Source organism: Amphiura filiformis, chromosome 10, assembly GCF_039555335.1.
Source record: "Amphiura filiformis chromosome 10, Afil_fr2py, whole genome shotgun sequence".
Lineage (NCBI taxonomy): Eukaryota > Metazoa > Echinodermata > Ophiuroidea > Amphilepidida > Amphiuridae > Amphiura > Amphiura filiformis.
Window position 1 is genome coordinate 21162814 of NC_092637.1, and position 13378 is coordinate 21176191.

General features: G+C 35.7%; 1 protein-coding gene across 1 annotated transcript in view; it reads left to right on the forward strand.

The window, feature by feature from the left end:
- LOC140162638 (adenylate cyclase type 3-like) overlaps positions 1-13378 on the forward strand; it is a 129497-nt gene that overhangs the window by 113492 nt on the left and 2627 nt on the right. Inside the window, 11 exon segments of the mRNA XM_072185912.1 lie at positions 403-541; positions 3532-3654; positions 5248-5399; positions 5926-6087; positions 6437-6641; positions 7683-7823; positions 8346-8494; positions 9653-9746; positions 11712-11870; positions 12527-12617; positions 12620-12672. Coding sequence (XP_072042013.1) covers positions 403-541; positions 3532-3654; positions 5248-5399; positions 5926-6087; positions 6437-6641; positions 7683-7823; positions 8346-8494; positions 9653-9746; positions 11712-11870; positions 12527-12617; positions 12620-12672 — 1468 coding nt within the window.

Here is a 13378-nt window from a genome sequence, read left to right on the forward strand (position 1 = left end):
AGCTTTCCTGGTCGGTGTGGAAAATAAAATTGGGAGGACATTGACGAAAAACAAATTGTAGTTACATCGTTCATACAACTTAAAAAGGCTTTACTGGGACGATGTTTGGGCGTAGCGCGCAAAAAAATTGTATTTGACACCGTTTTTGCCCATGATCGGGATGAAAAGGGCTGTATTGTGACAATGTGCTCCCGTATTTTCTCTTTCATTTTTTTGTAAGAGGGACACTTTTTTCAATTTTAGCAGGGGGGAATCTGCCCCCTTCCCACGCTGGCTACGCTACTGCCTATATATACGCAAACCTCTCTCAAAATAGCTGTACAAAGAGCTTCTATAAAGAACTGAAAAGTTCTGTCTGCAGTGTTGGTTCTACAACTTAACTTCATTACTCTCACTTTGCAGGCGTGTACACATATCGCAAGCTACATACGACTGCCTCAGTGGTGAATTCCAAGTGGAACCAGGTGATGGTGGATCAAGGGACGACTACTTAAAAATACATGGCGTTGTTTCATATTTGGTTATTAAGCCAAAAGAATCGGTAAGAAAAATTGAGATGAAAAACAAAACAGACTTGGTGATGCATATCACTAGGATACAAAAATCTATGAACAGTTGAAATATCAGTGACAAATCTGTAATCCAACACATATTTTTAACGGATTTTTCAAGTGGTCACATAATGTACACAGAATAAAATGTTTCCTAGTGTATTCTGAGCTTAAAAACAAAATTGAATGAGCACATAATACTATAGAGAGAATATATATGCTTTTAGAGGCGACATCATTATTTATGCCAAAAATAATGATGTCGCATGTAATATGCGACGATAGATGAACGACAGCGGCTAAAAACAATATCTTTATTCTCATTCTTAAACACTTCACTTCAAATAAATATATTAATCATAAGTATACCAAAATATAATAAAATTAAATCCTACATTTTGCAAGGAATTACCTAGGGCATTGAAGCGGACAATCCCGTTGTTGCTATTCACCTCCGATTGGTCCAAATAGCGCGTACGAATAAGCTGTTGACACGCACACGCTTAAGTGTATGTTATCATGACATGTCACACGGGTAAAAATCAATAAGATTAAAGGAACGTTCTCAAGTGTTAAGTGTTTAAGAATTTTAAATTAATGTCATTTTCTCACTTCAGAAATTACCTGCTATGTTAACTGAGTTATAAAATTATTTCTTGAACTTGAATAAAATCAATACCGTTTTATCTATTACCTGACAACATAATATAGTTTCCAAACTGTGGCTTTGGAATAAGAAAAGCATTTAATAAAAGCTACAATAAAATTTTCAGCCATTTCTACGTTAATCAAATCACTACTGCTATTATTATTATTATTATTATTATTATTATTATTATTATTATTATTATTATTATTATTATTATTATTATTACTATTATTATTATTATTATTATTATTATTATTATTATTATTATTATTATTATTATTATTATTATTATTATTATTATTATTATAACTCAACCCTTACCTAGGCCATTGCATTAAGGGATTTCGACCTATAGGACTGTAATGTAGATTAGCAACTGTTGGTTGGAAACAAACAAACAAACAAACCCACAAACCACATACTCGTACATACAAACAGAAATAGCGTTTAGATTTGCTGGAGAATGGGTACCATGTCTAAAATGATTTCCACTTTCAATTTTGAATAATTGCACAATATATATAGTAACAAAATGTAATCAAAATAATGGAAACATTGGGAACAATGCCATTGTATTCGCTTTGACAACATAATGGCCCTTGTGTAAGGTGTTCATGCGTCAGTACAAGAATTAATAATCATGTTATTTTCTTTCCAAAAACATGTATTATAATAATAACGAAGTGTGTTATTTTTCATAACAATATTTTCTGGTAATAATAATGTTTGTGACCTCAACAGTATGACCTTGCAAAATATTAAAATTCGAGCGTATAATTTATATAAAATGTGCTTTAGAAAATACAACGATCGTCATTTACCAACGATTAAATCTTACGTTAGTTATAGTCATAAAGACCTTCATGTTGTCTGTGTATTATTTAATTCGTTTGAAATACGACACTTTAAATTTACAGTATAGTTATTATTCAACTAATAGAATAAGTGAACGTTTCGCCAACAGATTTTCTTTTCTGAAATGTAGTCCAGCTGCTAATCTAAAACCATTGTGCACTTCTTAGTAGAAGTATGAGAAATTACTCGTCTGATCACAAGGATTAAAAGAATGTATAATGTCTGCTATCGTTATTGAGTTACTCCACAAAAATCCAATTGTTAGGTAATATATCACGTTTTTGGTGGTACATGTTTAAAATCTAAACTTTTCAGCAAAAATGGTGTCAAATTGCTCGTTATAACATATGGATTACTAAATGGTATAGAACTTGTCTTCTATAGTGTTTACTTTACTTGTTATGTGCAATGGAAGTCAAAGATCAACAGTGGCTTATATCCACCAATTGACCTATGGCCAATCAATCGCCTTTGACCTTGTTTCCAATCTATCTCAGCAGGTTAAACAGTACAAAGGCAGCTACAAAGACAGTTTGCAACTTGAAATTGTTACCCATGTACAACTAAAAAGTATCATTTTACCCAAAAACATTGTTTTTGTACGATAACTCTATAACAATAATGGCGGCTCTGAAAAGAGCCTTGTGAGTAATTTGGTATGTCTTTCAACAAGATCGGAACATTCTCATTTTTTACCCTTGTATGACATTTCGTAACCTCTAGTCGTACCATCATGTTACAGTTAGGCAAAGACGCATCCTAAATTCGACACCCATGGAACGCAAGTTCTTAGAGATGGGTGGGAGTGTGTTTACATTTGGAAGCCCCTCTGTTAGCCTGAGACAAAACAAAATTACGAGCAAAACGATTGAAAGAAGTCTGAAAGTTGTTTAAATTATTTGTATAGACTTTTGTTTCAAAGCAAATAATAATAAAAATATTATCAAAAATATCTACAGATGTTAAGAAAACTTAACACAAACTTCAAACAACAAAGTTTTGGCACTTCATATGGTTTATCATATATAGTATTGCTATGATATTTTGATGTGTGTAAAACAACAGAGGGCGGTATTAATGTAAACATTTGATGGCGTCATAGGTCAACTTATGATAAGGATAATGAACTGAGTGCAATGCATTAGTCAAGATAATTGCATTTAGCTCGAGGGCGGATAGGCTCGAGAGCTAAATGCAATAACTCCATGGCAAGTGCAATTATCTTGACGAATGCATTTGCACGAGTACATTATCCGTCATACACTTTGAGTGTATTAAAACAATAGGCAATATTAATTGCTGCATTCATTATATTAGTTTTAATATTAGGGAAATATCTTACATTTTAAAAACACCGCCAGACCATTGAAATAAATAAATAAATAAATAAATAAATAAATAAATAAAATAAATAAAGGAATAACTAATAATTGTGTTAATTATTCATAACATTATTTTGATATATTTTTTCTTCAGGCAAGCACAGAAACCTTGAAGCTAGCTTTATCTGATCCGGACTCACCTAAGAAACAAACCAAAGAACTTATCATTGAAGATGTCAGTGAGGAACCTGAAAATGAAAAGAATGACACAAAACTGGTAAGACATATTGATTTGGACTTTATAACCAGTGATAACGTATCAGTTCACCACCAGCTTTAGACTACCCCGTAGTCCACTTGCCCATTGTGCATACTCTGGATATTGTATTTAAGCTTAAAACTCTGATTTAATTAATGTGTGCACAATTGATAGATTTTCACATCTGATCAGTCACCCTACTCCATCTGTTTGTTAGCTTCCCAAGTGGACTACTGACATTGCCTTGCGGTTAACATTTTTAACACGGGACTCTATGGAGAGTTAGGCCAATTTCTGGCCTAACTAAAATTGGCCATGATGTAATGCATCTTTAAATGGATCTGCCTTGTGATTGGTCGCCCATACCTCGCTATGGTTTAAATCGTCTGGGTCCGCGCCATTACCATTAACTACACCGTAAACAACTGTCTGTGGTATTTGCGGCGCTTTTGTGTTGACGCGAAAGTTAATCTCTCATCAAACATCTAGCGCGTACTTGTGGTTAATGGACTGATAAACAAGTATGCTTGACAGTGTGTTTTAGAGAGCAAAGTCCAGGGGGTAAAGTTCTGCTTACAATTCAAAGTTCATAGTCGAATTTGCGGGGTTCGCTATCAATAAACTGGTAGATTCCAAAATCAGAATTGTTCAGTGTTAAAGTGAGCCGTTATAATTATGCAAGATAATGTTGCATTCAATTACTTTTATTGTCACTAATCGTCTGATATTTTTAACTCTTTATGACTATTTTACTATTGAATACTTTGATTTTAATAAACATCAGTATAATTTTGAGTTCAATGAAATGGGTTCATCATGACTAATAATAACATATTTTTAATAAAATTCGACTATGGCATAGTCTACACCAGCTTCTGCACATAGGCTAGTTGGTCAAATTATGCGTACGATAAAGCCCGTTTTATAATATACTGCGCCAAGAAAGTATCCTTACACTAGGAAAAATAATCACAATTTCAAAACTGAACCATATTGGGGTAAATTTGTTTTGGTAATAGATGCACCATCTAATCCTGTACATTATGACACCACTGCACAATGAATCCAATGTGACCTCAAAAAGTAAAGTTACAAGCAATTGAATAGAAGAAGGTTCAGTTTTAAAAGTGACAAATTTGCCCATACAAGGCGCAAAAAAGATTCCAACAAGCGCAACAAAGAGAGAACGCAGTTTCTTCAATGAAGCTTTATTTAAAGCAGGTATTCATTTCAGTTTTTACTTCTCTGTACTTTTCATAACTTGCATTTTATTTGTCAGCTCTTTTGTTTCAGTTTTCTTTTGTTCCTTTTGTTTTAAATTATAGGCAAACACAAATTAACCATTTACCACTCTCAAACCAAATGTCTAGTCCGTGGAGTTTTGAATAGGCCAGTGTGTCACTTTTAAAACTGGACCTTCGTCTAATCAAATGCTTGCATCTATCAAAAAGCAAATTTACCCCAATATGGTTCAGTTTTGAAATTGTGATTATTTTTCTAAGTGTAGGATACTTTCTTGGAGCAGTATACTACTTCACTGTGTCCAATGCTACCGACTGGATTATGAAATTACTTTATCACATTTAGGATTTTACTTTATTTTCTATTTAGAATGGGAAAGATCACAACGGCTCCACAAATGAGGCAAACGGTAAATCCGTGACGTTCGCTGATGACCATGAAGACGATGATGACGGCAATGATGAAGGTGGCGTAACCAACAAAAAGCTCTACCAGGCACTTGTTGAAAGAGAAGCAGATCAGTAGGTTTTCCCGATATGTAACATAATTTATTGCCTATATCGAAACAGAAAAGACAAAAATACAGGTCATACATATTCGTCATCTTTATCTTTCACATGTTTATTCCAGTCCATAACCCACGTTAAACAGATGTAAGTGAAAGATTATGATGACGAATAAATAATCACCTGTGGTTTTGTTTTTTCACACGTCTTCCTGCTTCTATTTTTGTCCACGTAATGATCACGGATGTAATATAGATAAGTTAAAACTCCCGCCACATCACTATAAGGCTATTGAACAGTGTAGTGGTTGTATGCAATTCGCTCAAACATATCGATATGCCACTCCCTTGCCTTTGTTGATAAACATTGAGGTCAGCTAATATATTAAGGAAATGGTGCAACGTGGGAAACGAGGACACGGGAAAAAAATAAAACTTGGTCCATATTGGGTAGTTTGAGATATTAAGCTTTAGATCAAATTATCAGCTACATGGAACACCGAACACTTCTGATTCATTTACATTTGTTTTTATATCAACAGAGAAGTTGGTAATGCTTTCAATGTGGTCACTTTGGGGTTTAAGGACAAAGAGATAGATGAGTCGTTTCACAAGGAGAAGGAGAGACAAAGTACGGCTGCGTATGGTTCTCTGATTATCATACTGGTATTTTCGTTTTGCGCTCAATTAGCCGTATTACCAAGGTAAGAAACAGGTGGTGGGCGTCACGAATTTACTAAATGTAGGGATTTTCCTTTGTCATGTTTGTCGGCCGTGTAATTAAATGGGTTTATTTTGAAATTTTGAAACGCTCACAGATTATAAAACAAACAAATATGATTTGAAATTACTTGGTACTCTAGTCTATGTCGGGAAACATGAGTGGGCTCTGAAGATGGCACTTGCTAGAGTTCCGAAAGCACAGCCCTCTGAAAAGGACATCTCTAGGGAAAGATTAAATCTCACTCAACACACAAGTATGTTAATAAATAATGTTATAACAATCTAAATTCGTCAGTGAACCAGACTATTTTATTTTTTATATGCATGCAGATCAGTTCCGACATATCTGACATTCATCCTTGCCACATCTCTAATGTCGGTTATTGTTGTCATGTCGTCGGCACCGTTGTTTCCATCAAGATTTCCTAAAGGACTGGTGAAAGGGATGAATAAAATCGAAACGACATGGTACCTACGAAACATCTTAGCTGCGATCGCTGTGACGATCCTTGGTGCTGCGGATTTAGTAGATGTGGTAGGTTTATTAATTGCATTGTAATTCTTTTTTTGGCAAGAGCTATTGAAACCTGAGCGTAAGAAGACCGTAAGTCCACTTGGCCCCTCAACATGTATACACTCAATTTGCGTATAGTTTCGTATAGTTTGGTAATGTTTTATACATATTCAGGAGCCAAAACAAATCTTTCACAACCTTTCATGATGTTTTCACCCTGGAACATATATTAAACATTATAAAACCCTAAGAAACTATACGTAACTTTAGTGTATAAATGTTGAGGGCCAATTGGACTTACGGTTTCTTGCGCTCAGGTCTTCTATTAAGGGTGTACTTTTATTTAAAGGTGACACTAATCCGTCGGTCCGTGCAGAAAGATATTTTAACCCGGGGGGGGGGGCACATCATAAATTTTTGATGGGTATGTTCCCCCGTAATTTTGAGAGGGTGGGTCTTTGGGAGCTTATGTTGTACCGGTAATAAAGGTGGAGGGGTCTTTTGTCAAAATCAAGGGTCTTTATTTGCTTTATGGTCTATAATCGCGTGGAAACCCAGAAAGTTAAGGAATGAGGGTCTTTTAGAGCTGAAATTATTAAAGTCAATGGCCTTTCGGAGCTCTATTTTGGTCAAATCTAGGGAGGGGTCATTCTGGGGGAATATACCCGTATGGAAAAAAATCGCCCACTATTGAGAGGAAACAAACTTTGCCCCTACCCAACTCTGTATAAAGGTATACATTAACATAAAATAAAAAAGACAACTTGCCGACAAAAATGCCGACAAAAGGAGCGAAAAAATATGCCTGACCCTAACTCCCTAGCGGCCAGATAATATCTAATGGTTCGTCCCTAACTGTGTAACTCAATTTGATAAATAGTTCTAATATTATTGTTGGTATTGTTATTAAACAATGTTTTTTTTTTTTTTCAATTTAAATCTGTTTGGCCTGTTCACCCTCTTTAGTGCACTGTACACATCAGACAAATCCATATTTAGTACAATAATAAATACAGCGGTATAATCTTTGTACTCTATTGTTGTATTTTGTTTTGTTTTCAGATACTGTGCAAAGAAAAACAGCCTTACCAAAATCACACAGACCTGTTTCCGGGTCCTAACCAAACATACCCCAATCCCCAACCAAATGACTCGGAATGTTTTTACGCTCGATATTTTAATTTCATCGCAATTCTGGTTTTGGTAAGTTCGATAAGTTGCTTGGTTTACTATTAAATTTGAATTGTTTTATTGAAACATATTTGACACCAATTTTGTGCAACTTAACTCTTGTCTACAGGAAGCACTTTTTGGAACACCTTTAAAGGAATACTCCGGCAATCACATCATTATGCCTTATATGTTAGAAAAACGATTATCAATCACGAATCATCGGGTTTTAATTAAAGACAAACTCATATTGACCAACGAATAAAAACAGCCGGCTCTCAACACGCGATATTTAAAATTCCCGCGCCAAAATTACCTGTGGCAATTGACGTCGTGGTCATTTGTGCTCAATTGTCGCAAATTATGCTAGTATTGCATCAACCACCGGCCCTCTGCTGCCTTTAGCTGTCAATTTGGTGGTGGCGTTTTAGTGTGCCCAAAAAAATCTGACATGACTAACCCCCTTTAGTAGGATAGGGTTAAGGGTTAAGCAAATCTGTATTTTTGCCTTATGTGTCGCACAACTGTAAAAAAACCCATTATTTTCATACTCAGATTGGCATCACGGTTCTGGTTCAAATAACACATTTAATCAAGCTGTTAATGATGACCTGTCTAACTGCTTTATGGGTGATAATTAACTATCCTACGATGCCGGAACTTTATGAAAGATACGACGACTATCTTAGGGATCGATACGAAAGGTAAGTCTATAAGTCTAAAAAAGGCAGCGCCATGGATGAAGATCAAGTTTCATTGCATTGCCAAATGCTTGAGTGCTGGTATTTTTTTGCGCGTGAAATATTTAACCGGGTAGAAAATATCGGACTTATCGGTAAATACTACTAATAACATTCTTGGATACGTATATTTATTTCATTATTGTAACAAAAAGCTCAATGGAAAATAAGTCCACCAAGTTTCACGACAATTCAGCAATCTATATTTAGATGACCTTGAAACAATTTGCTTTAAGCTTCAATGACGGTTTGCTGGATTTAGGGATTCAATCATGTTTCACCGTTGTTCATCACCGATTAACAACGATGCGTCCGCGTCGTCTGCGTGGTTTACTTCGCTCGGGCAGCTTCGCGAGGCCAGCTGAACTGCCCGAGCGAAGTAAACCACGCAGACGCGCCGGACGCGAGAACAAGCTAAAGATCGTATAATTCACATGATTATTTCATGAGGAATGTCAGTTTAATAGTCATTGACAGTCAGCCTTACAAAAAGATCGGTGATTTCTGTTGATATCAGCAATAACACTGAATAAAAAGGCAATCTTTATCCGATACTTCCAAAATACTTGACTTTATTTGTAAGCATGATACGCATACAGATTCCAGACATGACGAATTTTACGCGCCAACGCGTAACGCGGATTTGCGCTGCGTTCGCGTATACGCTTACTGTAAAAGTGTTGATTCATCACGGATTAACAACGGTTGGCTCCTGTACAAAAGTATAGGAAGAGTTGTTGAAAATAGTATAAACAGCCTTGGCCTAACAAATGGCGCGAGGTGCCATATTTATGTAGCCAGGCTAAAATCAAAATTCATATAACACGTCTATTAATTTTTATGATCGATTCCAAAAATATTTTTTTGTCATTGATTGAAATTGTGTCTGTCAATCATTACACTGCCATTTGTACTACAAGGGCACTTTGATTTCATAGAATAATTTTTATATAATAATAGAGGTAATCCTCTGGCCCTTCATACATGTAATTACCCAGATATAATTACGCCGCCTTAAAATCAACCTAAGGGGCCTGGCAATGTTTTATTTAAACCGTGTATATATGGCAGTCAGTATAAGTTTCTAACTCAAAGTTAAGCCTAATTTTTTCATATTTTCAGCGGAAACGACGATTTTAATGAAACATCAAGCAAGCTCTCGGCAACGTTACAGTTAGTGGTCATCACAATTGCTTTATTGGCATTTAATAGACATGTAAGTATATGGTAATTTGCTAATATATACCCGTTGCATAATGATTGCCACCTACATAGTAAAGCTAGTTCTAAATGTGATGTGCTATCCGTTTCTGTGAGATTCTGTGAGAATGCACAATACTCCAGGAGCATATACAAATATGCTCCTGGAGCATTGTGCATTCAAAACATGCTCCTGGAGCATGTTGTACTTAGAACATACTCCATATTATTCATGCTCCAGGAGCATGCTCCTAGGAGTGATAAAGTTAGTGTAGGTCTAGCAAAGAATAAGTACAGAGAAAGAAAATAAAAAGAAAATAAATGTAATAATAATTGTTATAGCAACTATACAAGGTTGGTCAAAAAGAAGTAAACTAATGTTTGAGGGGCTGTAACTCGAGATCTGTAAGGAATCTGCTAAAAATAAAAATACCACTGAAAAAAGCAAATTCTACACGTCTAAATAAAAAAACGAATTGTTGCATTTGCTCACAGCAAACTCAAGTTATACTCATTTGAATACAACCACCCATTTTTGTAGCTGCACACGGTGCCACTTCCCAAGTAAAGCCTACCTATTACATTGATTGGTAAGGCGCGATATTCAAATGCAAATAAACTTCTGTGGTAGGTGTGGTTTCGATCAATAATTCTTGTTAAAGGGCTCTTTTTAGTAATAAAACGGGCCAAATGACAACATAGCACCACAATATACCGCACGGGAGCGCACGTTTCTGTCGACGAAGTATCATGAAAGTAAGAGTCCCACTGAAGTTCAGCGTCTTTTTCGTCTCCAATTTCCTACAGCTAACCGGGTTTCATGTGAGTGAGCAGTATACCGTAAAAACTTGATAGTTAGCATATTTGCTTACTATAGATCGCTTTTGAAAACGTGAAAATGTACCAAAGTCCGGCGCTTTACCAACTGAGCTAATGGGGTTGAGACACACATTTACAGGTTTACTTGTTCGTATATAACTATGTGTATCGATGATTTGCTCAAAACCCTTTACACTTTTGTGGATGGGGCTCTTCATGTGTGCATGTTTTAAAAACGCTCGATAGTAAGCACATAGGCTAACTATCGAGTTTTTATGGTATAAGAATGTGAACAAGCTCAATGTACATTGGCAGACCACGAACTGCTAGATCACAAGTGAAAATGGCTAGAGTTAGACATGCGTTACAGCAAGACCAAAGATCAGCTCAATCCTTTACCCAACATTCCCCAATAAAGCTTCTGCCGGATCGTTCGTAAAGACTTGAATTGGTATCCCTACAAACTATAATACCGTCATGGACTTTGTTGAATATTAATTAAAAGCAAAAGTGTCTTTTCAACAATAAATCCTTTTAGCACTTTGCTGATTCGTCGAAATTGAAATGGATGAAAATCAATCAGCCGTGTGCAGCTACAAAAATGGGTGGTTGTATTCAAATGAGTATAACTTTAGTTAGCTCTAAGCAATTGCAACAATTTGTTAATTTAGACGTGTAGAATATGCTCTTTCCAGTGGTATTTTTATTTTTAGCAGATTCTTTGTAGATCTCGGTGTTACAGCTCCTCAAACATGAGTTTACTTCTATTTGACTCAGCCTGTAGCAACACATAACAGCACTTAGCAGCCATTCGATGACATCAATGCCGTTATGAGTTACCTAATTAAAATGCCCAATCAGCTGTATTTCGCACCTGCCAAGGACAAGTCACCCACTATCGAAAACTGGACATGTACACGTTCATGGTTCCAATATGTCAGCGCTCTAATCAGACACAATAGAACAAAGAACGTTGCAGCGCGTTGGGTATTATGCTATATTGCGAGAGTCGAGGGCGAATGCATATTTTTTTTCGAGTGAAGTATCATTATTGTACCACACGAACATATTAAAAGTCCAATCAATGTTATTGTTATTTTTATCAGATTTAGCTGATTTGAATAGTAATACCTAACATATGTTTCGGGTTTTTTTTTTCCAGTTGGAAAGCGTGAATCGAATTCTGTTCTACTACAAACACCAAGCCAAAGCACAAAAGGAGCACGTTAGCACGTTACGAGTACGGAACGAGCACCTTGTTCTGAACATTATGCCTGCACATGTAGCAAAGTATTTCCTAAACCAAGAATTATCTGACGAGGTAAATAAAAACAAATAATAATAAATAAATGCCCGATTAAGTTTTGATAATATTGTTACGATCTGTGTTCTGAATTGAAAATCACATTATATCTCATTGATCTTAAAAATATATTGCTTGTAAATGCTACAGAAAGTCATCATAATTTGTTAGTACTTATTTACCTATTTGAATATTTAAATATTAGACGCCCATATTTGATTTTGAACAAATAATAATAAAGACTTTGAGCTACACACGCTCGTAAGTCCTAAATATTTGTTAACTATAGATCGTCCACTCAGAAGTACGAAGTAAACACACCTTGGGAACTGGAGATATGAGAATAATTATCTCAGTGTAATGCGTGTGTAAATGTTTCTTTGACGCCAACTATTGCGTGATTTGTACTTGCCGAGCGCACCACGCTCTTTATGCGTCGCTTTTTTTTTTAACACGCAGTGCGTGTGACGCAAAATATCGACCCCCGATGTCACAGATTTACTTTGTACTTCTGAGTTGACGGACTATACATAGGTTTGTGTAACGATGACCTTTTTTTAATCACGTCGAGCGGAAAATCCAAAAGAGCATGCAGCAATTCCTTCTTCGTTATTAGCTAATACACATTGTTATGTTCATTGTACACTTGTATTATTTTACCTTTATTTTCATAGCAAATGTATGCCCAGGATTATACGGAGTGTGGCGTAATGTTCGCCTCGATACCAAACTTTTCTGAATTTTATACAGAGGATGCTATCAATAACCAGGAACAGAATGCCTGAGATTCCTAAACGAAATCATTAGCGATTTTGACGATGTAAGGAGATGAGTTTTAACCTAGCAGTTTATACAAATGCCTTTTTATTTGGTCTTTAACCTACAGTCTTGATGTTGCTGTAGTTGTTTTTATTTCCCCCAGACTGACGCATAACATATTATACAACAAGACGCGTCTAGTTTGGTCCTATTCGCCGTAGACTTGATTATGTAACAGGTTTAAATAACATAGTAATATAGGTTTCAACATTTTTTGAATATATCGCCCTGCACTACAATCAAGTTGTATTCATCACTTGTGAATGTCTGCAATCAGAGATTGAATATAATACTGCTCTTTCTAAAGATACTATTCTCACAGGTGCGAGTGATTAGCATGATATGAATATTCTATAGAATCCAGGTATTACCCCTGTTCTTTGACATCTATGGTTCAATGTAGAGATACTGCATGAACGTACTAGTGAAGTGCGATATATTCAAATTTGTTTAACATATTGTTATGGTCGTTAATCCTGTTACATCATCAGTTCTACCGCGAATTGTGTGCAACATTATGTTTTCGTTTAACCTCACACCTCTAGTCTTGGTATTGTATTTAATCAATTTTATTCGGCCATGACAAGTGATGAGTGCAACCTTCAACAATTGTTTTCACCTATTGCTATGGCAATTAATCCTGTTACATCAGTACTTCTACGGCGAATAGTCTATTAGGCCTAGGGTGTATTGGTGTATTTTGTTTG